Here is a 23435-nt window from a genome sequence, read left to right on the forward strand (position 1 = left end):
AAAAAAAAAAAGAAGAAGAAGAAGAATTGTAGAGGATTCCCAAGAGACAATATCCATAGTGCGAAGAGGGTGGGCATTGAGGTCAAACAGACCTGAGTTGGAATCCTGGCTGTCTATCCTCTAGCTAGTCATTCAATCTCTCCAGGCCCATTTCCCTTTATGTAAAACAGGGCAATCATACCTAAGGCGGTGGTGGGCACTAAGTGAGATGGGGTAAAGCCCTCCACACAGAATGAACACTCAGATGGTAGCCGTTATTATTATTAATCCTGCCTTTGGTGGCAGGGGAGACTTCCAGAAAGGCCTTGTGGATATTTTCACTGGCTCAGAAAATCTGGGAAGTCAGAGTGCTGGTGACCTTCACCCACATAGTGTTTCTGTCGGAAATCCAGAGGGAATTGGAAGTTGGGCCAGTTTGGTGGGTTCAAGCAAACTGGTGTATTGAGCCTATTAGAGCAGAGGTGTTTGAGGTTGCCAGAACCCGGCCAGTGGAGGCCTCGCTCGTGTTCTGGGAAGCTCCTGGGACGACTTTGGCTGAGTAAACGCACATCTCTAACTGGGCCTAAGGTGAGTAGAGCGCCTGCGCCACTCAGCCCAGCAGGGCTCCCTTTTCAGCCCTTCTCTGACGGATTGCTTTGTAAACTTCCTTAGGCCTCTCTCCCCCTTGCTCTGGTGCTTTAAGTCCTTCTTTGTCCTCCCTCTGTTTCTTTTATTCCTCAGGCCTGCCTGGGGGCAGGACAACTTTCCTCTCCCAGCCCAGCTTGGCTGCTTGCCTCCTTCTGAGTGCTTTTCTCTCTCTTCACCTGGGACCCTCAAGAGGGTGGAGGAGAAGAGAGGCGAGAACAGAAGCTGCGTTTGGTGCCCTTGAGGAGGAAGGGTAGGGAAGACAGTGGGTGAGGGGTTTCCTGCTGCAGCCTTCAGCTGGACTCAGGTTGGGGTTACTGGAGAAGGAGGTGGCTTCCTGCCCCATTGTTCAGGACTTCATTGTTTCTCAGGAATACTTACTGTATGTGAATTTTCAATAATTAACTTGCAAAGCTGTACGTGTGCCAATCATTCAGCAAACAGTGAGCACCTACTGCGTACAGAGGTGGCAGCACAGCCTATCAGCACAGAAAGGGGCCAGAAGAACCTTCTGGCCAGGGTCTCCAAATCAGGCTTTTGACACGATCTCCAAACGGGGTTTCACATTATGGCAGATCCACTGACCGGTTTGATCAAAGACCCTCCGTCTGTGTCCCTAAACTTGTTTCTCATTAACAGACCGCTAGGCCTGTGGCGCATTATAAATTATTGTATTTCAATAAATCCTATCATTATCTTGTGAGCAGCACAATTATGTTGTATTTTTTTTTGTATTCTTAGAAGCATTAATTTATTAAACATGGAAAAACTTGCCTCAGTATTTGCGAACTTGTTTTGCCATCTCTTCATTTTCAAAACTACCAGGCACATCAAAAAATCAAAGTGCCCCGGGCTCCTCTTGACCCGCCCCCCACCCCCACCAGGAGCAGAGAGGGAGCCTCATCACAGCACAAGGAGCTGGGGACACGGGGACACTTGCAGCGACTAGGAGTCCCTGCAGTCCAACTGCTGTAGTACATGATGAGCAAGTCTGTGCCGAAGAGGAGGCGGACTGAGAGCAGAGGGCAGGGGAGGAGGCTTCAGAGAGGAGGTGACATCTGAGCTGGCTTGCAAAGACTGTAGGAGTCTCGGAGGTGGAGAAGAGAGGGGAGGGAAAGCATTCCAGTCTTGCAGAACAGCATGTGCGAAGTCACGGAGGCGTGAAAGGACAAAGCTTGTTCCAGGATAGCCAGGACTGTGCATGGCTAGAAGGAAGGGTGTGGAGGTGGAGTGGCAGGAGGAGGAAGCCGAGCAGGGACAGTCTCTTGTGTCCCCTTGCCTGCCTGTCTCTGCCTTTGGCTGTGGATCAGCAGAGCCGGTGATGAGGTACAGATGGGGGGCGGGGGGGGGGGTTTGCGGCCTGGGGGCTGGCCTGGGGTGAGAAGAGCAGATTGACTCTGCAGAAGGAGCAGGGAGTGGAAAGGATAGGGAAGTTCTTTAGGAACCCATGCATTTCAGCTAGTTTTCTCCCGAGAGGATCAACATTTTCCAAAAATGTAAACAATTGCATTAAAAAAATGTACAACAAGCTTACTTAGCATTATTTAGCCTACTTAAAGGCGTTGCGAGGCCCCCAGTCACTGAACATGTCTCTATTCTGTACCAGACACTGCGGGGAGATAGGACACCGCCCTCACGGTGACTGCAGGGCTGTCGTGAGGATTACATTTGAGAATGGCTACAAAACATGGGCACAGAGAGGGCCTGGCCACACGGCGGCCATGACTGTTATGAGGGAAGTAAAACACATCACAGATGCTCTGTGAGATGAAGCCGTATTTCAAAGCAGCTTAGCGCGTGAACAAGGACCCGGGTTCAAGTCCAGATTCTGTCTCCTAGAAGCAAATTGCTCTCTGGACTTTGGTATCCTCAGTTTTGTAAAAAGAGTGTAGTAATAACAATTCAGAGAGACAGAAAGTAGAACAGTGCTTGCCAGGGCCTCAAGGAGGAGGGAATGGGGAACCGTTCAACAGGTATAGAGGTTCAGCTTTGCAAGACGAAAAACGGTCTGGAGATTGGCTGCACAACGATGTGGATGTACGTAACACTACTGAACTGTACGTACTTCAAAATGGTTCAGACGGGGCTCACTTTGGCAGCACATATACGAAAACTGGAACAATACAGAGATTAGCATGGCCCTGTGCAAGGATGACACACAACTCCGTGAAGCAGTCCATTAGAAAAAAAAAAAAACAACCCACCACACACTTGTCAGAATGGCTAAAATCGGCAACACAGGAAACAACAGATGTTGGCAAGGATGTGGAGAAAGGGGAAGCCTTTTACACTGTGGGTGGGAAGGCACATTGGTGCAGCCATTCTGGAAAACAGTATGGAGGCTCTGCAAAGCGTTAAAAATGAAACTACCCTACGACCAGCGACCAGTGACTGCATTGCTAGGTAGTTACCCAAAGGATACAAAAATACTGATTCGAAGGGGCACATGCACCCCAATATTTACAGCAGCATTATCCACAATAGCCAAATTATGGAAAAAGCCTAGATATCCATCGACTGAAGAATGGACAAAGAAGGTGTGGTGTATATATATATATATATATATATATATATATATATACATGGAATATTACTCAGCTGTCAAAAAGAATGAAATCTTGGGGTGCCTGGGTGGCGCAGTCGGTTAAGCGTCCGACTTCAGCCAGGTCACGATCTCGCGGTCCGTGAGTTCGAGCCCCGCGTCGGGCTCTGGGCTGATGGCTCAGAGCCTGGAGCCTGTTTCCGATTCTGTGTCTCCCTCTCTCTCTGCTCCTCCCCCGTTCATGCTCTGTCTCTCTCTGTCCCAAAAATAAATAAACGTTGAAAAAAAAAATAAAAAAGAATGAAATCTTGCCATTTGCAATGACGTGGATAGAACTATAGTGTATTATGCTAAGCGAAATAAGTCAGGGAAAGACAGACACCATATGATTTCACCCATATGTGGAATTTAAGAAACAAAATAGATGACCATAGGGGAAAGGGGGAAAAAAGAGAGAGAGAAACAAACCACAAGAGACTCTTAACTATAGAGAACAAACAGAGGGTTGATGGAGGGAGGTGGGCGTTAACTTGTGATGAGCACTGGGTGTTATGTGTAAGTGATAAATCACTAAATTCTACACCTGAAACCAGTTTTACCATGTATGTTAACTAGAATTTAAATAAAAACTTGAAAAAATGCAAAAAAAAATCCCCCCAAAAGGTTAAAATTGTAAATTTGATGTTATACATATGTTATCCCAATTTTAAAAAAGAGAGTATAATAACAGTAAGCAGTTCATGGGTCTGAGGGTGAGTTGAGACAATGTAAATTACGCCCCTATTACACTAGCTAATGTTTCCTAACCAAGTACTTTGTGTCAGGTATGATCGTAATGAGTCCTCAAAACCCTCTGAACCAGGTGCCGTGATCATCACCATTTCACAGATGAAAAATGGAGGCATGCATAATGTGTCCAAGATACCCAGTTAGCAAATGCTCAATAATTATTAGATATTATTGATACTGTGATAAAAGAAATCATCACCATCATCTTCATGGTAGAATGCAGTGTAATTATGACAGTCTCACAGCACTGTGCAAGTTCTGAGGAATATCCCTTGTGGCCAGGGGTTAGAGAAGGCTTCACAGAAGATGTGCATCTGGGGAGGGGTGAAGTGGGTGAATAGGATTAAGAGGTACAAACTTCCAGTTATAAAATGTCACAGTGATGAAAAGTACAGCATCGGGATTATAGTCAATAACATAATGCTGTACGGTGACAGACGGTGAGTATACACTTCACTGTGATGAGCACTGAGTAATGTATGGAATTGTCAAATCACTATGCTATACACCTGAAACTAACATAACGCTGCGTGTCAACTGTACTTAAAAAAAAAAAAAAAAGATGGGGGCACCTGGTGGCTCAGTCGGTCAAGCATCCGGCTCTCAATCTCAGCTCGGGTCTTGATCTCAGGGTTGCGAGTTCAAGCCTCGTGTCAGGCTCCACACCCAGTGTGGAGAGACGGGTGCCTTGGGTGGCTCAGTCGGCTAAGTGTCCGACTCAGTTTCAACTCAGGTCATGATCTCACAGCTTCATGGGTTCGAGTCCCTCATCGGGGTCTGCTCTCGCAGTGTGGATGGAGCCTGCTTGGGATTCTCTCTCTCCGTCTCTCTGCCCCTCCCCCACTTATGCTGTTTCTGTCTCTGTCAAAATACATAAATAAACTTAAAAAAAAAAAAAAACCACGCATCTCAAGTGAGCCGCTGAAGATTGGTAAGATTAGGGTGAAGGTGGCGGGGGGGGGGGAGCAGTAATCAGAACAGGCATAGTTTGGAAGGTCCGTCAGGTTTTCAAGGGCAAATACGTCCCTTAGGCTGGAGCAAAGGGGCAGCGGAGGTGAAGATAAGCCACCCAAGACAGGAGAGGAGCTCTGAAAGTGAAACCAAGGAGTTTGACGGCTGGTGGAAATCCAGTGGAGGTGACTGGGGAAGCAATGCTCAGAGCCATGCGAGGCACGTGCAGGTAAGGGAAGGATGCTTTGAGTCGGGAGATCAGTAAAAGGTCTTTGCATCGGTGCAAGAAAGAGAAAACCTGAAAGACAGTGTTGCAAGCGATGGCAATGGAGACAAGGGTTGGACAAGGGAGGGACTATAGGATCCGTAACTGACAAGCAATGAGAGCGAGGGGAAAGCGTCAGAGATGCTTCTAGGTAGTGAACCAGCTGACAAATACACAAGACAGAAGAAGGCATTTAAGAACGTGAATATGTGAGTTCAGTTTCAGATTAATTGTATTGAGAGGGCCAGTGTATTGAGAGGAGAAATCTAGATAAATACTTAGTGACGTTAAGTTTTAAGCTCCAGGAATCCAGGGCTAAAGACGGAGATTTGGTAGTCTGGATATAGTCTACGAAAGACTTCTCACCGGATATAGTCTTTGAGGATCCTGTCACCTTCTGAAAATATCTTCTAACTTTGGTCATAAGATCTTGAAAGTACTTTGTTTTCAAGGTCTCTGGGCCATAACATCGCTGGTGAGACGCTCTCTCCCCCATCCCAAGCGTGTTGCTTCAGTGTTCCACCTTACCTGACCTGGTCTTCTTCCTCCTGTAAGGTAGCAACCTCCAGCCCCCCCCCCCCCGACACACACCCCCGGGAAGACTTCCTGGTAGCAGAAGTTCATGCTAACTCCCTTGCCACTCGCCCCCTCTCTGTCTCTGACATGAAGGAGGAGATGGGGTTAAATCACGAGTCCCAGCCAACAGTCTGCACGAAGACAGCATGACAAGGAGGAACACAGCACGGCCAGTGTGGCTGGAGCACAAAGTGTGGGGGCAGGGCAGAGGCCAGCCCCGCAGGGCCTTGTGGACCCTGCCAAACGCAGTGGGGGAAAATGGAAGGCCTGGAATGGGGGTGGGGGAGTGGGGGGACTCTAACATGACCAGAGTTGCGATTCTGAAAAGCCCATTCTGGTCAGCGCAGTGGAGAGCCTGAATTGGAGCGGGTCCAGAGCAGACACAGGAAGACCAGTTGGGAGGGTATTGATGTCTGCTGATGAACACAGTCTGAGGCCTATTCATGCTTTTCTGGGTCCTTTTGTGAATGTAGATGTGTACTGTATAGATGTGCAGACTGGAGCTGACTTGTTTTTTTGCTGTTTAATCTGATTCATCTCCTTTGTAAACAGTAAGGTCATTGAGGGTGGAGATTCGGTTTTTTGTATTTTTTCCTGTGCTGTGACTCCCTGGGACACTGGGAGCACAATGGATACGGACACCGTGACTACTGAAACCCGCCCCCCCCCCCGCCAGTGCCACTTTAAACAGCCCAAAGTAACATTTATTGACCTGAATGTATTGATAATTGTTGCTTCTGGTTTCTAGGCATTTGGATGGAGGATTAGATCATGCAAAGAAAAATCTGGATATCTAAACCTTTACTACTCAAAGTGTGTTCTGTAGACCAGCAGCAACAACATCACCCGGGACGTTGTTAGAAATGAAAAATCTGGGGGCGCCGGGGGGGCTCAGTCGGTTGAGCGTCCGACTTTGGCTCAGGCCATGATCTTGTGGTTCGTGAGTTCGTGCCCCGCGTCGGGCTCTGTGCTGACGGCTCAGAGCCTGGAGCCCTTTCCGGTTTCTGCGTCTCCCTCTCTCTCTGCCCCTCCCCCGCTCACGCTCTGTCTCTCTCTCTCTCTCTCTCCCTCAACAATAAACGTTTTTGAAAATTTTTAACTAAAAAAAGGAATAAAAAAAATAAATAAATGAAAAATCTCACCCTCCCCCCCAGACCGACTGAATCAGAATCTGCATTTTTAACATGAGCCCCAGGGGGTTCCCATCCACACCTGGCTCTGGAGGCAACACCGGCCCATACTTCCATGGGTAATATGCCTCCCTCAGGTACAGCTCTTATCACATCCTGTCGGGCATGGAAGACTGCTTACGGTTTCTTTCCCTGCCAGGCCTGGAATTCCTGGCGGGTAGGGGCTGAGCACTGTAGGACTCTGGAGCTTTCTTAGCATCGAGCACAGTGACAGGAAGCAGAAGACCAGGGTTTCGGTCCTGGTTCTGCCACTTACAAGCTCTGTCTTTTATCTTCCGTGGGAAGACTTTCAGTCCCTCCAATACCCCAAATCTGACGGTTGCAAAGCCGAAGATGGTGGCAGATTTCCACCCACAGTTTATTTACAGGGTTCATCTATACAAGGAGGCGCTTGATGGATGGAAGGAGGAAGGAAGGCAATGACCAATCCCCGGATGCTGCCAGGGCATATGAGGAGCTTGGGCTGAAGTTACTCCCAACAGCTGCTGTAACAGTGAACCCAGGCGGATGGAAACCAGTGGCCTCTGCACAATGACCCTGTGAAGTAGGCACTCATGCCACTCCTGCTTTTACAGGTAAGAAAGAGGCCCAGAGAGGCTAAGTGACCTTCCCAAGCTCTCACGAATTCACAGAGCCCTGTGCTTTGGCTATTTGAGGAAACACAGGGTCTAGGAGGCTCAGCCTGGGGCTGTCAGAAGGCCAGAGATAGCCAGAGACTGAGACCCTGGACGTGCTCACCAGACCTGCTCACAAGGCTCTTCCAGAAGGTTCCAGCTTTGCCTAAAGTTCCTATCAGCATAAAATGCAAGCTAATATCATTGCAGGAGGAGCACTCCAAGGTGCCTTGTGCCCTGTAAGCTGTGAAGAGTGCATCGCCAGGGCCCGGGCAGGCTCCAAGCCTCCGGATCTCCCAGGGACCGCAGAACTCAAAGGCATTGCTATACCTTTCACTCAGAAAGCCTGAGCTCAAGATGATCTGCTCCCTGCCTAGAGGGTCTGGGTCTGGAGTCCTTAGAGGTGCCCAAAGCCAGCATAAACAGGGCATCGCAGAGAGTCTGGGAAGAGATGAGAAGTAAAAATCTTTCTACACGGCACGGGAGTCCCATCTGCCTACGCCAAACTGTGTGCGTGCTGTTCCGCACGTGTGACTCTGGGGGGTTGGGGGGGTGGTAAGATTTGTGTCCGGTTGGTATTTTTCAATTTGGAAAAAGCTGAGAGGTTGGGATGTGAGGGAGGCACCTCAAAGCAAAGGACTGCCAGCCCACATTCTAAGACAGGACACCTCGGGGATGAAGCCTCTAAGCTCCTGCAAGAGGTTTGTCAACACAGACTCTTAGCGTCGCACCCCAATTATGCTACCCCATTAGCGTATATTAATAACTGATTATTAACATGCAAAAGACTTCTCCCTCTGATCCCTAAGACCCCATTCAGAGTTCGGCATTTTTCTTCATCTTAATTTTTATTTTTTTCTCCAGCTAGATTGGCTTAGTGCTTTCTCTTTGTTCTTCCTCACCTTGTTCACTGAAATCCTGGCTGGCGGTTCCATCAGCAGAACTACAAAATCAAAAAGGCAGTAACATTTTAGAGCTTTCCCTGTGTCACCCAAGGAGGCCAGGGGGCAGACGGAGGGGACATGAAAAAGAAGGTAGTATCTGGAGCCACACAGACCAGAATCCAAATCCCAGCTCTGCCATTATTAGCTGTGTGGCCTTGAACAAATCACTCATCTGTAAAATGGGATCAGAGCGCTGGCCAATGCAAGAAGGTAGCAGGTAATAAATGAGTGGAAATCTGATGCCAGGTATGTGGTGGGCTTTTAATTCATGGTCAAAAACATCGCTGTGATTACTATTAAGCCTCCCACATGGCAATGGACACTCACTGAAAATCAGAAGTCATATAGCTACTACCTCTAGTGAGCCCTGCCTCTCCAACTAAGAGATGAGGGCGGGGAGCTGGACTCACAGCATGCAGAATGTCCTTTTCCCAACTGTAAAAATTACAAGAGCTACCATTTGTTGAGCACTTCCTCTGGGATAGGCAATATTACATCCTCACCATCACTGTATGAGGTAGACACTATATATCACTCCCATTTTTGTAGGTAAAGGAGCAATTCAGACAGGTTAAGTGACTTACTCAAACTCCCATAATACCAGTAGGTAACAAACGGACCATAATAAGAGTGGTGGTTTCTATGTGTCAGCACATATGTGCTCAGGGCTTTTTTTTTTTTTTTTTTTTTTTGGTATAGTTGTACAGGTTGTTCACTGCACAAGAGAGCCTGGCCACAGGGCAAATTGGGGCTGAAACTTAGCTCCTGCCCCGTCTGCCTAGTTCTGTATCCTGGTGCAAGGCTGGGTTCACTTGGAGGCAGGGAGACCCTTTCCCGATTTGACAAAGATACCGTATGTGCTATCAGAAGCCCTGTTAATGTTGTATTTGTATTACCTTCTCTAATCCTCAAAACAGCTCTGTGGACTAGATATGAATACCCGCATTTTATAAATGACGAAATTCAGGCCTGGCAAGTTCAGGTCACTTAGCAAAGTCGCTTTGTAAGTGACAAACCTAGAATCCGAAACTGATATCAAAGCCCATGCTCTAAACCCCAAGGCCACTACACTGGCCCCATCCCTAAGTGTTCAATAAGTGAATAAAGGAAAAATACATAGTCATCTGACTTTCACCTTAAAAAATAATAGCGGTTCTAACGAGGCCCCAGGGCTACCAAGGCCTTTAGTAAGGTTGCAGAAAACTCAATCGATCAGGAATTTGGAGTACTGTCTTTCAGTGCTCCAAACTGTGCCGGCTTTATGCTCGCTAAGTATTTTTCAGTGGCTCAATTTCCTCGCCTGAGAGTGAGAGGAATATTTCTCATAGTTGTTTGCAAAGCGTGTATGCATACGTGATGATCTTCGCATCAACCATGGGAGAAATGCGTCACCATCACCCTTTTGCTCAGGGAGGTGCATGGCATGCTCAGGGCCACACAGTGGGTAGGGCAGAGGGGGACCTAAAACCAGGGCTCCCGACTCCCAGTCAGTCTTGGGCTCCTTGCCAAGCACCTGAGAACTTTCGGGGCACCTGCAGCCTGCCTGGTGGCCCAGGCTGCACACAGTGCACGTGCAAGTCAGACGGTACTGGAAACTGACATGAATCACATGACCACACTGAGTCTTTTCAGAAGACGTGGCAGGAAGGAGCACTCTGGTAGGAGTCTTTGCTTGGTCCCCATGCCCTAAAACAAAACCTCTGCCTTTGCAGGGGCCGGAGCAGCCCAGATTACAGTCTTGGGTAATTTAGGGCTTTTCCAGAGCTGCCTTATGAAGGGAAGATGACCTGGGAGCACTTGGTGGCAACGCCCCCTGACAGGGCTCAGCCTTGCGCTCACCCCTGGCTGTGTTGGGCAGGGTTCAAAGGAAGTTGCATCTGCGAAAGAACTCTGCAAAGAGGTGTGGCCCAAATGCAGAGTGCTATTGTTTTTCCTCCCCTCTGTGGATCTCAGGAGGCTGATTGCATCTGTGCTCAAATGACAGACTTGCCCATCCTGTGATAAAATGTGGGTGGCTGCTCCCACCCCAGCCGGGTGGCTTCCCCAACAAAAACATGCACATGCACTCTCTCCCCGCCTCCCCAGCAACCACCCGCCACTATCTCCAGCTCTGCAGGCTGGGAAGCCCCCCTCCTTGGCTGTGGGTATACTATTCCTTATGTGGGGCAGCAGCTGTGGATGACAGGGGAGGGAGAAAGTTACAGACATACAGACCTTCCAGCGATTGCCACATTCATTGCATAAGACAAAGGTAGTCATGGGCTCATCAGCACTGCGTGTCTGCACCTGAGAGAGAACAGAGCCGCTCAGGAATTCACTCCTGTGCTCTAGGACCTGCCGTAGCTCCCACTGTCTGTAGCAGAAGGTCCAAATCCCAGAGCTTGGCACTGTTATTCCCGCCCCACTCTGGCAATTCCCTCATCACTGAGAGCAACATATCCTTGTCTCTCCTCTCTCAGGTCCAACAGTTCACCTCTAGTGCCTCTCTGGCTCACCCAGCCCTCTGCACTTTCACTTTTGGCCTCGATCCTTCTGAACTGACCTCTCTTCTCTTACCTCAAGGCTCAGCTCCTACGGGAATGATTCCCTGACTCACCTCTGGACACACCCTCGTGGCTGTGCTCCACTGATCAGAACTTGAGTGAGCTGGGAGCACCCTTAAAGACCATCGAGTTCGTTCCTCATTTTAGAGTTGCAAGAGTTGAGGCCCAGAGAGGAATAGGAATTTGAAGATCATTGGATCACGGGGACTAGTTAATACCATGTTTTCTAGTTTCTCATCCCCTTACCCAAACCGCGCAGATGCAGGCACCGGGCTTCTCGGCAAATCTGTTGGATTTCCAGATTTAACAATTGCTGTTCTGATTTTCTACAGCTGACCCTGGATGACCACGACATGTCCCTCTGCCAACACTCGCCTGTGAATGTGATGTGAGCTGGGAGTCTGTGCGGTGGGAGGTGGTTGCCCGGCTCACGAGGGAGCCCCCCAGCGGGCCAGGAGGACCCGGCTTAGCCCAGCCTCGTTACTAGAGAGCGGTAACACCTGAAGGAGGGTAACACTGGGGTTTCTCTGTGCGGGGAGAGCCCTGCTGATGGGCTGTTTACTTCTTTCTGGTAGGGAGGTAATCACTCCACAGGAAGCACATCGCTCCGCGTGGAAATGTGCTTGGAAGGAAGCAGGAGGCTTACAAAAACACCTCTGAATTCCTGAACGGGAACTCTTTGAGAGACTTCTCCCGAATGGCAAGGCCGGCTGTATTTCTGCTGCAGCCAAAGATTCCCGCGGGCAAGGCCTTCTTGCTAAATCTTGGTATGTCCAGCAGACGGAGGGATGAGTGGAGTTCTAACATGACTAGGTACAAGTTAGAATCCAGGAATATTGGGGTGCCTGGGTGGCACAGTCGGTTAAGCGTCCGACTTCAGCCAGGTCACGATCTCGCGGCCCCGTGAGTTCGAGCCCCGCGTCGGGCTCTGGGCTGATGGCTCAGAGCCTGGAGCCTGTTTCCGATTCTGTGTCTCCCTCTCTCTCTGCCCCTCCCCTGTTCATGCTCTGTCTCTCTCTGTCCCAAAAATAAATAAACGTTGAAAAAAAAAAATTTAGAATCCAGGAATATTGGTGTCCCAAGAACAGAACACGTACAACCCAGAAACGGAAGGCAGTTTTCGGGCATTAAGTCTTTCAGAGAAAGGGGTTCCCCAGCCTTCTAAATTCCCTGTGCCAGGATAGGGGTCTTCACCCTTAGGGCTTGGGGCCGAATCCCTTAAGCTTTACTGGCCAAGTTGGCCGTACCGAAGGCAGAAAAGTCTGGATCTGGGTTTAACACCATCTCTGCCACTTAGGACCACGTTGGCCATTTTGGACAGAGCTGCGGAGCTTGACCCCTGTCGGGCCTCCGTTTCCGCACGTATAAAGAGGGAGCTAAGTTTTCAATTGCTCAGTTTCTTTCCAACCATCCCATCTGTGACTCTACACGAGTCTACGCCTGGTGAGTCTGCTTCCTCCTCTTCTGGCTTCAGGGCAGGCCAGAGCCTCATAAACACGAATCTAGGTGAGTCCACGCGCAGCAGAACAGTTTCTAGAAGCCACGGCGCATCATGTTGATGTACTGAGGGGTGCCCTTCTCTCTGCAGCCTGGGGTGTTAGCCCTTTCTCCCCTGGGCTCTCCCCGAGGCTCCCTCTGGCTCCCCCCCCCAACCCCCCTCCCTGTGCCCCCACAGCCTCCTCCCCCGAACCTGGTTGTAGGTACAGTTCTTCCTCTTGCACTTGCTGCACTGGAAGAGGTCAGTGGTGGTGCCGCCAGTCTTGGCCATCTGGTGCTCACGGATAGCCTCCTGGGTCATGGCATTCCTCAATTCCCTCAGCTCATCACTGGCCATTTCCTGGAAAGAAAGGAGTCTGCCCTTCAGGGATAAAGAGTCCCAGGAGCCCTGCCCCCCAGCCAGTTTCTGGGGAGCCTGAACAGAGGAGAGGGGAGCATGCTGGCTTGAGGACAAGGAGCTGGAGGGAGGCCTGGAGTCCTGGCCTTGGCCCAGCTGAGGAAAGGCCATTCCCAAAGAGCCCCCGTTCTGCTTCGGGTGGACGGGCAAACCTGAGCGGGCTCTGAGCGGGCCACGAGCGGTAGGGCGCGTGCCGGAGAGCAGAAGGCAGATAGCTTCCGGCCCGGGGTCAACATCTTGTATACATTTCCTCAGATCTGATGCTCACCCTGCCGGCCAGGACCTCGGGTACCTGCCTAAACCTTCCTGCTTGAACTGGCTGGACCGCGACCACCTGATCTGTCATGTTCCCCTTATCCTTCCAGTTTGGACTTGACCCAGGACCGGTCCAAACTGTGATCACTGCCTAGTCATTCTGCCTGCTGGGGACCTTGACCTCAACTATCCATGACTTGCGGCTGCTACCCTGACCCAAGTGGGACCTGAAGCTCCTGGGTGCACGAGCTTAACTGCTCACGTGCATCACAGAACATCTTTGTCTTTAAGCTCCCATAGAACAGAGTCTCCTGTCTCCCATCAGCTTACTGCAGACACTCAGTGTTTGCATTATCCTGCCTTGATCCACCTGCCTGGCCATTCTGACTCCTCCATTCAAACTGGAGAGAGCTCTAGGTAAGTTTGGCTTGGGGGGAGGGAGGGCAGCCGGAGCTAACGTTAAAATGAGGCCTTGGTACTGGCTAAACATTGTCATTGTTGCTGTCTATCCTGACTCCTTAAACCACGGAAAACAGAGCCGGCACAAAGGTCAAGTGATTTTGGTGTGCCGACCACTGCATTATCACCACTTGGGCCTCCTGATGAAATGCACATTCCTATGAATCCAAAATTCTAAGGGCGGGCCTGGGAATTTTACTAGTGCCCTCAAGTTATTCCGGTGGGTGCAGATGTTTGAGTCCTACCGTATTAAGTTCAAGGACCAGGTCCTAACCATTGGCAGGGGTATACAGGAAAACAAGTCAACCCGGGGCGATATAAGCAAAAAGCAGCTGACTTTAATTTGGAGGGACATCCAGAGCTCAATGCATGCATTCGTTCAAAATGTACTGGATGTCAATTTATTGAATGCCTTTAGCTGCATTTTGTGTGCTCATGAACGGGCCTTAGCCAGAGGGGTGACCAATTTCCATGGTGTAAATACTCCTACCGTGGCCGATTTGCAGCTGCTAATGCGATGTGACTGAGCGGCAGAGCTGGGAATAGCTACGCATCATCACCTCTCTTGAGCTGATAAACGCTGGCCCCAGCAGACCACTGCCCCTGAGCCCTAAGGATTCAGATACCAAGGTCTGGTTCCTGTCCCCAGGCCATGCTAATCTGGTAGTGTAGCCGAGTGTTTAGACAGGATTGTAGGACAGCATACGAAGTACTTAAAGCCAAGGTATACAAAGTAGGGGGGCGGGGGAGGCCAGAGTCCCGTGGCTGACTGCTTGGGGGCCGGGGAGGCTCACTAAAGAAGACACCTTAACCAGTTTTGAAAGATAAGCAGGAGTACCCAAGGGAGATGGCAGCTGTAGAGAAAGAGAACAGCAGACGCAAAAGATCAGACCGGAATAACACATCTGGGGAAGGGTGTCTGGGTGTGTTCAAGGTGAGGAGTGTGGCAGATGTGGCTGGGGGGGGGGGGACTGTGGAAAGAGGGTCTTGTGTGAGAGAGAACAGAGAAACCCCCACTCACCAGTCCATTGGCCTATCTCTGCCCTGCCTCGCCTAGGAGGAGGCAACGTCAAGGCCACAGGGAGGAAGTAGAGCGCTATGGAAAATAAGGTAGGAAATGAGGACAGTACGGTGGGAGGGGACACTGATCCTCGCGTGTATACATCGTTAGAGAAGGACCCTGAATATGAACCCAACGTGTGGCGCAGCTATGACGGGTCAGGCATGGGTCTCAGTGCCGGCTGAGCAGAGAACAGACAAAACCCGTCTCCTCGTGGTGCTGACAGCAGATCCACTCACCAGCTCTAAAGAACATCTCAGAATTGACCCCATTCTGTAATGTGTCTGGGTAGAGGGGAGAAGAGAAAAGGAAGAATGAGGAAGAATCAGAGAGACACAGGATGCAGTGAGGGACACCCGTGCAGCAGGCATCCGCTGTCCCAGGCTCTTCCTGATGGCAACTCCCTGTCCCCTGAGCCACAGCACAATGGATAGCCCAACCCGGAACCGTTATTTTTCTTACTGGAGCAAAAATGGTCTTCTATTTCTTATAGAAACTTCCTGGGGCAAAAGATGACCCCAAGATGAAGGTCTCCTCTGATTCGGCACTTGGGTTACTGGCAGGGGACAGGGTCCTTGGTGGCTGGCCCTGTGAAGGGCCTGCTAAGTTCTTGGCTTGCTCCTCTTGGTCTGGTCAGCCTCTTGGGCCTGGGTTGACCACCTGATTCTCTCGCTCTGTTCTAGTGAACAGTCCTTGGGTGGGGCTAGACCATCCACATGTCTGGCTTGGTCAGTTGCTGTGCTGGGACTTCTGGAGCCTGCCTTGACCTTAACCCAGACACAGCTGCATTCTGACCTCTAGCTTCTGCGATCTTGCTGGGTTTGGCTCAAACCTGTGTCTATACCTTGCTCTTGGTTCTCCTGGGCCTGATTTCCCAATGCCTTGGATTGCCCGGAAGAGTCTCTTGATAGCATTCCTACAATGCGTACACAAAGTTAAGTAGAGGGACCCCAGAGGCATAGAGTGAGGGCCAGGGAGGAGGAAACACAAGGCTCGGCTTTCACGAAAAGTCCCAGCTCCTCCTCGCAAGGAAAGAGAATACACCGTAAAGCCAAGTTGCGATTTGTAACTCTGGGCATGTGTTGCTGTTTGCCTAAAAAGATCAGATATTTTCAATTAAGCAGAAAGATAATCCTGGTCTACCTGTGCTAAGCTCCCCATTTTATCGTAAAACCAGGGCCCTCTCTTATTTGAGATATTTGAGGAAGCCAACGAACAGAAAAATGTACACGTGCCCACTACATTTCACACACACACAGAGGCACACCCTTGCCACCAGTTTCAGAGGGTTCCCAGACATCCTGAGGCGCACCCGGAACGCCAGGATCCCGGCGCATTTCCCTTCCCCTTGTCTAGGCCACTTGGATTGAGAGGTGCTTCAGCAGTGCAATCCGAGTGCTTGCGGGAAACCCCCTCTATCAACGCTGGCTCATACCTAAGGGTGTACAAAAGGTGTTTCCAAGGCGTGGGCTCTGAAATAAACAGATCTGGGCTCAAACTCTCATCTGTCGCTTACTAGTTGTGTGTGGCCTCAGTTTTCTCAGCCATAACGTGGGCATAATATTTCCTCTTCCACAGCATGGTGCTGGGGGTTACACGAAATGGTCGGTGAATGAGCTTATCGTATACAAATTCTGGGGAGCACTCTACACATATTAACTTGAACCCTTCACATATATTAATTCCTCAATCCTTCCTGAGATAGCGGTTCTTCTTCTTATTCCTGTTTCGCAGATGAGAAAACTGAGGCACAGAGGGGTTAAGTAGCTTGTCTAAGACCACCCAGCTAAGTGAGAGAAGCAGAACTCAAACTCATGCACTTTGGCACAGTTCTGAAGCTGCTAAACACTGCACAGACTTCCTCGAACAGGCTTGTCTCCTTTTCCTTCCCTTAATGACCCCTTTAAACTGGGTCAATCCTTCCCTCCTGTAAGTTCCCCTGGTGGCTCTATCGTGGCTCTTACCACCTCTGTATGTATAAATTTGAAAACACATCTGTCTCCCCACCTAGGGCTGTGCTCCATGAAGATAGGGACTGCTATTCTGGCTTGCGCCCAGAGCTGCATAATGGGATATAGAACTGAACGAGGCAGAAGGAGGTAGATAACAAAGCAGTAAAGAGTGGGTGCTCTGGGGCCAGGTAGCTTGGACATTTTCTTTTTCTTAAAGATTTAATTTTTTTTCAAAGAAAACCCTATGCCCAACGCGGGGCTCGAACTCACAACCCTGAGATCAAGAGTCGCTTGCTCTACCGACAGAGACAGTCAGGTGCCCCTGGCTTTGACATGTTCTAGCCGTGTGCATGGCCAACTCAGCGAACTCCTCGGAGCCTCCGTGTCCTCCTCTGTAAAATGAGGACAAGAAACAACTTCCACCTAGTGTGAAGATACAATCGGCCGATGAGCCCAAAGCACTGAGCGCAGTGCTTAATTCATATGCGCTGTGTTCGCTATCCTGATGGCCCAGAAGCCTGGAGGGAAGGGGAGTCTGCAGTGGTCTGGCTGAAAAAGCCCCCCGGCTCATCTCCACTGAGTCACAAGCCGCTGCCTCTCAGGCGTGGGCCAAGCCGGCGGGGCCTGGCCTCCTGCCCCACCATGCAGAGGCCCCAGCCCCACTCTCACCTCTGCCGTCATCTTGGCAATGAGCCCAGCAGAGATGGCCCCGCTGAGCACATTCCTCCTCAGGCTGGGGTTCCTGGGGTCCTTGAGGTTGCTGATCCGGCTGCGCACCCGGTTCCGGTACTTCATGTCCGTGCTCTTGAGCTCCTGGTAGATATGTGACACAGTCAAGGGCCAGCGAGCCACTCGTGGAGGGGCACAGAAGGTTGGGGAGCCACTCCCCAAAGCCCGAGGAGCCCCAGGACCCTCGGTTCCTCTCCTTGGACTAGTACAGGGGTGGGGCACCCATGTGGCCTCTGACTCCCACAGTGGCGATCTCGCTTAGGGCATTTGGGGTCAGCTACGCATCCCGAACGAGAGACGGTCTCTCTGGAGAGATCAGGCCACAGCAAGCACTGTGGTGTCAGGATCCCAGGGATGGGCCTCCTGCGTTTGTCGAGCCTTTTGTGTGACTCAGGTGAGTCACGTGACTTCTTTGTGTCTCTGTTTCCTAATTTATAAAATACAGGGCTGTGCCGAGCATTCAGCAAGCCGTACCGCGTGATGCACCAGCCTGGTGTCTGGGACATCAAGTGCTCAACACGTAGGGGCTGTGAAGATGAGGACACTGATAAAGATATCCCCCCGTTTCGAAGGGCCTCTGGACGTTATGAGTCCGGCTACCGGAGGAAAACGTAAGATTGGGAAGCACAGGTTGAAGGCTCTAAGAGGTATTGCAATAAACACATCATTGTGTTTACCTTGGTGTTTCCAACATATTACAGGATAGAGACACCTCCCCGCTTCCCCCTTTCTTTCTAGGAATACCGACCACCATGCCATGGGACCCACTTTGGGAACTGCTGGTCAGAGTTACTTCTCTCATGAACAGATAAGGAAGCTAAAGGCTTAGAAAGGATGTGGGCCCTTGCTCAAGGTCACGTGGCAAATTCCTGGCAGAGACAGGGCTGGAAGCCAGACTCCCTCCTGACGGTAACGCTCCCTCCACTCACTCAGCAGGAAGTCGCCCCTGACCACTGACTACGGTGAGTTCTCTGTCCAGACGCTGCCTCCCAGACAGGCCGCCCTCCCCCTCCTCCCTTCTCCATCCTCTGGAGGAGCACAGGGAGCACAGCCGCGTGTTCTCCGTCTCCCACGCCAAGCAGAGTCAGGAAGGCAAGCCCTCTGCTGGGAAGAGCCACATACGAGAAAGAGACCGTGGGGACTACGGACACATGCAAACAGCTGACTTGCTACAAGCAGTGGGAGGAAAGGTGCTGTTATCTAGTTTTTCCTGTTCCTGCTGTGTTCATGCTGTTTGTACAGTAACAGCCTGAAAAGAAAGAACGTGCCATAATGCATTTGAAAGTCGAAAGATTTGTTTAAAAATGTGCGTTTGGGATTCCTGGAGGCGTGCATCTGCTTGATATGGGGGGACAGGAGGGCCGGCAGCACTGTCATCAGCCTCTCCCCGACTCTGTCTCCGTTTCCTGAGATCACAGGGCAGCAGGATGAGGTGGAGCACGGGCCTGGGGGTCACTGACCCCTTCAGAGGAGCACGGTCCTACACTGCCGTGTCAGTGCCAGGTCACTCCAAAGAGAACAGATCTTTTTAGGACACCGAGCATTCAAGCCCCCGAACTTCTCCTCCTCCTTACCTCCCATCTTCTTCTTTTTTTTTTTTTTTTAATTTTTTAACGTTTATTTATTATTGAGAAAGAGAGAGACAGAGCATGAGTGGGGGAGGGGCAGAGAGAGGGGGAGACACAGAATCCGAAGCGGGCTCCAGGCTTTGAGCCGTCAGCCCAGAGCCCGACGCGGGGCTCGAACTCACGGACCGCGAGATCATGACCCGAGGCGATGTCGGTCGCTTAACCAACTGAGCCACCCAGGCGCCCCCTTACCTCCCATCTTCTAAGAACAAAGGGCTCGATGCAGCTCTCATTTCCTATCCTTCAGGAGAGGGACATTCAGTGAAGGAAGAGGAGGAGGAAAGGCCAGGTGTGGAACTATGAAACGGATCACCCACCTTTGTTTCAATTTTTTTTTAACGTTTATTACTTTTGAGAGAGAGAGAAAGACAGACAGACAGAGAGCAAGCAGTAGAGGGGCAGAGAGAGGGCGTCTACAGAATCGAAAGCAGGCTCCAGGCTCTGAGCCGTCAGCACAGAGCCCGAAGCGGGGCTCGAACTCACAGACCGCGAAATCACGACCTGAGCTGAAGTCGGCCGCTTAACCGGCTGAGTCACCCAGGTGCCCCAACCCACCTTTGTTTCAAACTGAGCCTGAAGGTAGAAGGGACCTGTCTGAAGGGACAACTGTTTGGAGGAAACAAAGACAAAGCTCAGTGTTCTATGCTCCTGGATCACCTGGGATTTATGACAATGTATCTGGTGAGGTGCTGGACAGCTCGGGACGTGCCCGTTCATAATTAAATGATGGTGGAGGGGCGCCTGGGTGGCGCAGTCGGTTAGGTGTCCGACTTCAGCTCAGGTCACGATCTCGCGGTCCGTGAGTTCGAGCCCCGCGTCAGGCTCTGGGCTGATGGCTCGGAGCCTGGAGCCTGTTTCCGATTCTGTGTCTCCCTCTCTCTCTGCCCCTCCCCCGTTCATGCTCTGTCTCTCTCTGTCCCAAAAATAAATAAACGTTAAAAAAAAAAATTAAAAAAAAAAATGATGGTGGAGGGGAACTCCCAGAAAATATGTCAGAGGATATAAAGGTAGGACTCAGGCAGGAAGTGGCAACAGGCAAGCTTGTTGATCATGGTCAGCCCAGACTGACCAGGGACCCTCCCCAACAGACTGAGCTCCCTAGGTAGCCCAGTCACAGTCAGAACCCCTCTCCCCTGGGGATTCTGTCCCCTTCCCCCTTTGATAGGCAAAGCTTTGTCTCTCCAGTAAAAGATAGCCCATGCATTCATTGGGGCACATTGTAGGATTTTCTTTCCCAAGACAACAATCTTTCGGTGCAATGAGCCCGCATCCCTCCAGGGGTCACCTCCTCTGTCTATACAGCACCCCCCCTCAAAAAGGGGGAGAACGGGCCATGTGTAAAGAACTCAGGACACGGAATCCAAAGGCCAAGGTTTTTCGTCAAGCTGTGACACCCAGTAGTTCTCGAGCCTCGGTTTCCTCATCCGTAAAATGGGAACGACAGCCCCTGCCTCACAGAGATTGTGACAGTTGGCAGAAGTAGGAAGTATCAACTGCCCATCACAGCGCCTGGTATATAGTAGGGAATCAAAAGTGGGAGCTGTTATCTTCAGAGGACGGAAGAGGGGAGAAGGCTGAGCATGAGAAACGCTGTCCTCCCCACCTGCTCTGACACTTGACATTGCAACCCAGCCATATGATGACACGACCTGTTTAGCACAGCAGTTGAACACTCCGCTTCTAGAGTCATACTCTCTGGGTTCAAATCCCAAGTCTACCACTACTATTAGCTGTAGGAGCTTTGGCAAGTGACTTAACCTCTCTGAGCCTGTTACCTCACGCTTGTAAAATGGGATTAATCGGTGAACCTACCTTGTGGGATTGTTCTCAACCTTGAACGAGGTACTGCTCATACACAGCTTAGCAAGAGGCTGGCAGGTGCAAGACTTAATAAATGGTAGCTAGAATGAAGAACTCCAGTTCAGAGGCAGAGCAGGGGGCTGGCCCCGAGCCCTTCCCCTCCCCCTCACTGTCCTGGGTCCCTTGCACTTGGGAGACCTGCTCCTGGCGTCCGGGCACCCACAGCCCTGGCACAGCTCAAGGATATGATCTTCGATTTCTGATGCCATCTTGTCACAATTGACTCCATAATCCTTGTAATCATCTAAAAGAGATTCAGGAAGCACAGGCATTAGCCAGACGTGACCTTGGCAGTGGAGCCTGCCCGTACAGGGGACTGTAGCATCCTGTTCCACTCCCACGGCACTGAGAAAGACCGCATCTCATTTGCCCTTGGGAGGCCCTTCCCTCCCCTGCCCCTGGCCCAGGCCCTCTCACCTTCGGCCTTCAAGGCTGCTGAGAGCATCTCCACACACTTGTCCCGCACCGAGTCCCCTGTGAGATAGCAGGGTGCCAGGAGGCAGATGGAGGGGGCAAAGGTGGGGGTCGAGGGGCTGGTGGGTGTTTTGGGGGTCTCTGCTTTCGATTTGCTGCTGTTTGATCTGAGGAAGACAAACAGTAATAGACATTTTGACATTAAGCGAAGAAAGCATCCACTGAGCACACTCTGGATGTTTCTGTGGGCGATCTCCCTTACTCCTCATGACAGCCCTCTGAGGCAGGTGCTATTTTTAGGTGCTTGACATGGATCATCTCATTTAATCCTCACGACACCCCAGGAGGCTGGTGCTATTCTTATCTCCATTTTCGAGTTGCACTTTCAAGTGAATTGCAGAGGTGGTTGCATTTGAAATAATTTGACTCTGGTCACACACGTGGGGGAACCAGAACTAAAACCCACCGGAGTTGAAATCCGGTGCCTAGGCTCCTAACCAACCACTCTGCTCTGCTGGTTACAGGGAAGCATAACAGGGTTTGAAATCATACTACAGTCCATTAGATACCATGCGAGGGGCTCTATCTTCTTACTGAACCATTTACTCATTCATCCAGTAAATACTTACTAGACACTTATTCCACAGGTCTGGATAAAGCAGACAAGTTAGGAGAGCTCCCTTCCTCAAGGAGCCGGCAGCCTCTTGAATGGTGAATTTACCACCATTGAAGAGGGCTGGCCTTACCAGGTGCCAGGCAACTTTGGGAATATTTTCTTTCTTTTTTTTTTTTTTTTTAAATTTTTTTTTCAACGTTTTTATTTATTTTTGGGACAGAGAGAGACAGAGCATGAACGGGGGAGGGGCAGAGAGAGAGGCAGACACAGAATCGGAAACAGGCTCCAGGCTCTGAGCCATCAGCCCAGAGCCCGACGCGGGGCTCGAACTCACGGACCGCGAGATCGTGACCTGGTTGAAGTCGGACGCTTAACCGACTGCGCCACCCAGGCGCCCCCGGAATATTTTCTAATTTAATCTTCACAGCAGCTCTAGGAATCAGATACTCTTCTCTTCCTCATTTGCAGATGAGGAACGGGTTACATCATTGCGACCTGAACCCAAGTCTGTCTGATTGCAAAGTCTACACTCTTAACTCCTAAGATTCACTCACTGCCTAAGAATGATCTCATTTTGGTTTGGGCTTAAAAACCCACAAATATATATACAGGGGGCGCCTGGGTGGCTCAGTCGGTTTAGCGCCCAACTTCAGCTCAGGTCATGATCTCATGGGTCGTGAGTTCGAGCCCCGCATTGGGCTCTGTGCTGACAGTGCAGATTCTCTCTCTGCACCTCTCCTGTTTGCTCTTTTCTCTCAAATAAATAAGCATTAAAAGGAAAACATTTGATAATCATGAGTGGTCACTCTAACCGGATGGCTCAGACAGGCTTCCTGTCTTCCTGTTCTCAAGGAGCTGCCAACAAAGGAGGAAGCAAGCCGTGTGCCCAGTGACGGATGGATGGATAAGCAGAATGTAGTATATAACACAATGGAATATTACTCAGCCACAGAAAGGAGTGGAATCCATATAGACGAATGAAATTCCAACACCTGGTACAACGTGGATGAATGTCCATGAATGGAAGACATTATAAGTGAAATAAGCCAGATACAAAAGGACAAAAATATTGGGGACGCCTGGGTGGCTCAGTCGGTTGAGCATCTGACTTCGGCTCCGTCATGATCTCAGGGCTTGTGAGTTCAAGCCCCGCACTGAGCTCACTGCTGTCAGCACGGAGCCTGCTTCGGATCTTCTGTCCCCCACCACCACCCCCCCGCCCTCTGCCCCCCCCCCTTGCTTGCATGCTCTCTCTCTCTCTCTCAAATAAAAATAAAATCTTAAAAAAAAAAAAAAAAAGGACACATTTTGTATGATTCCACTTACGTGAGGTACCTGGAATAGTTAAATGCATAGAGACAGAATGGTGGATGTGGGGGCTGGAGGAGGGGGAAATGGGGCGATAATGTTTAATGGGAACACAGTTTCAGTTTGGGAAGATGAGAATGTTCTGGTGATGGCTGCACAACAATGTGAATGTACTTAATACCACTATACACTTAAAAAACAGTTAAAACGAGGGGCGCCTGG

The 23435-nt window shown here is 50.4% G+C and overlaps 1 protein-coding gene, 1 long non-coding RNA gene and 1 other non-coding gene across 7 annotated transcripts in view; 2 read left to right on the top strand and 1 right to left on the bottom strand.

The window, feature by feature from the left end:
- The first annotated feature begins 1657 nt into the window (after positions 1-1657).
- Positions 1658-22839, top strand: LOC123597363. 4 transcript variants are annotated; one of them, XR_006712095.1, is made up of 5 exons: positions 1658-1950; positions 11371-11531; positions 13479-13604; positions 14704-14756; positions 17833-18664. It is a non-coding gene; the product is annotated as an uncharacterized LOC123597363 (long non-coding RNA). The 4 variants fall into 4 exon arrangements; XR_006712094.1 differs by lacking the exon at positions 1658-1950 and adding an exon at positions 22758-22839 and having other exon boundaries at positions 11233-11531; positions 17833-18577; XR_006712093.1 differs by lacking the exon at positions 1658-1950 and having other exon boundaries at positions 11233-11531.
- Positions 2708-2810, top strand: LOC123600187. The gene has a single exon (XR_006713560.1). It is a non-coding gene; the product is annotated as a U6 spliceosomal RNA (small nuclear RNA).
- The window catches only part of TCEA3 (transcription elongation factor A3), a 39345-nt gene continuing 24290 nt past the window's right edge, over positions 8381-23435 (bottom strand). For both annotated transcript variants that reach the window (XM_045476104.1, XM_045476103.1), the window contains 6 exons: positions 21293-21456; positions 21063-21119; positions 17328-17482; positions 12729-12875; positions 10710-10781; positions 8381-8494 (listed from right to left, as the gene is read on the bottom strand). In XM_045476104.1, the coding sequence (XP_045332060.1) occupies positions 8486-8494; positions 10710-10781; positions 12729-12875; positions 17328-17482; positions 21063-21119; positions 21293-21456 (604 nt within the window). In that variant the 3' untranslated portion in view covers positions 8381-8485. The remainder of the gene's footprint in view (positions 8495-10709; positions 10782-12728; positions 12876-17327; positions 17483-21062; positions 21120-21292; positions 21457-23435) is intronic.

The sequence above is a fragment of the Leopardus geoffroyi genome, chromosome C1 (genome assembly GCF_018350155.1).
Source record: "Leopardus geoffroyi isolate Oge1 chromosome C1, O.geoffroyi_Oge1_pat1.0, whole genome shotgun sequence".
Lineage (NCBI taxonomy): Eukaryota > Metazoa > Chordata > Mammalia > Carnivora > Felidae > Leopardus > Leopardus geoffroyi.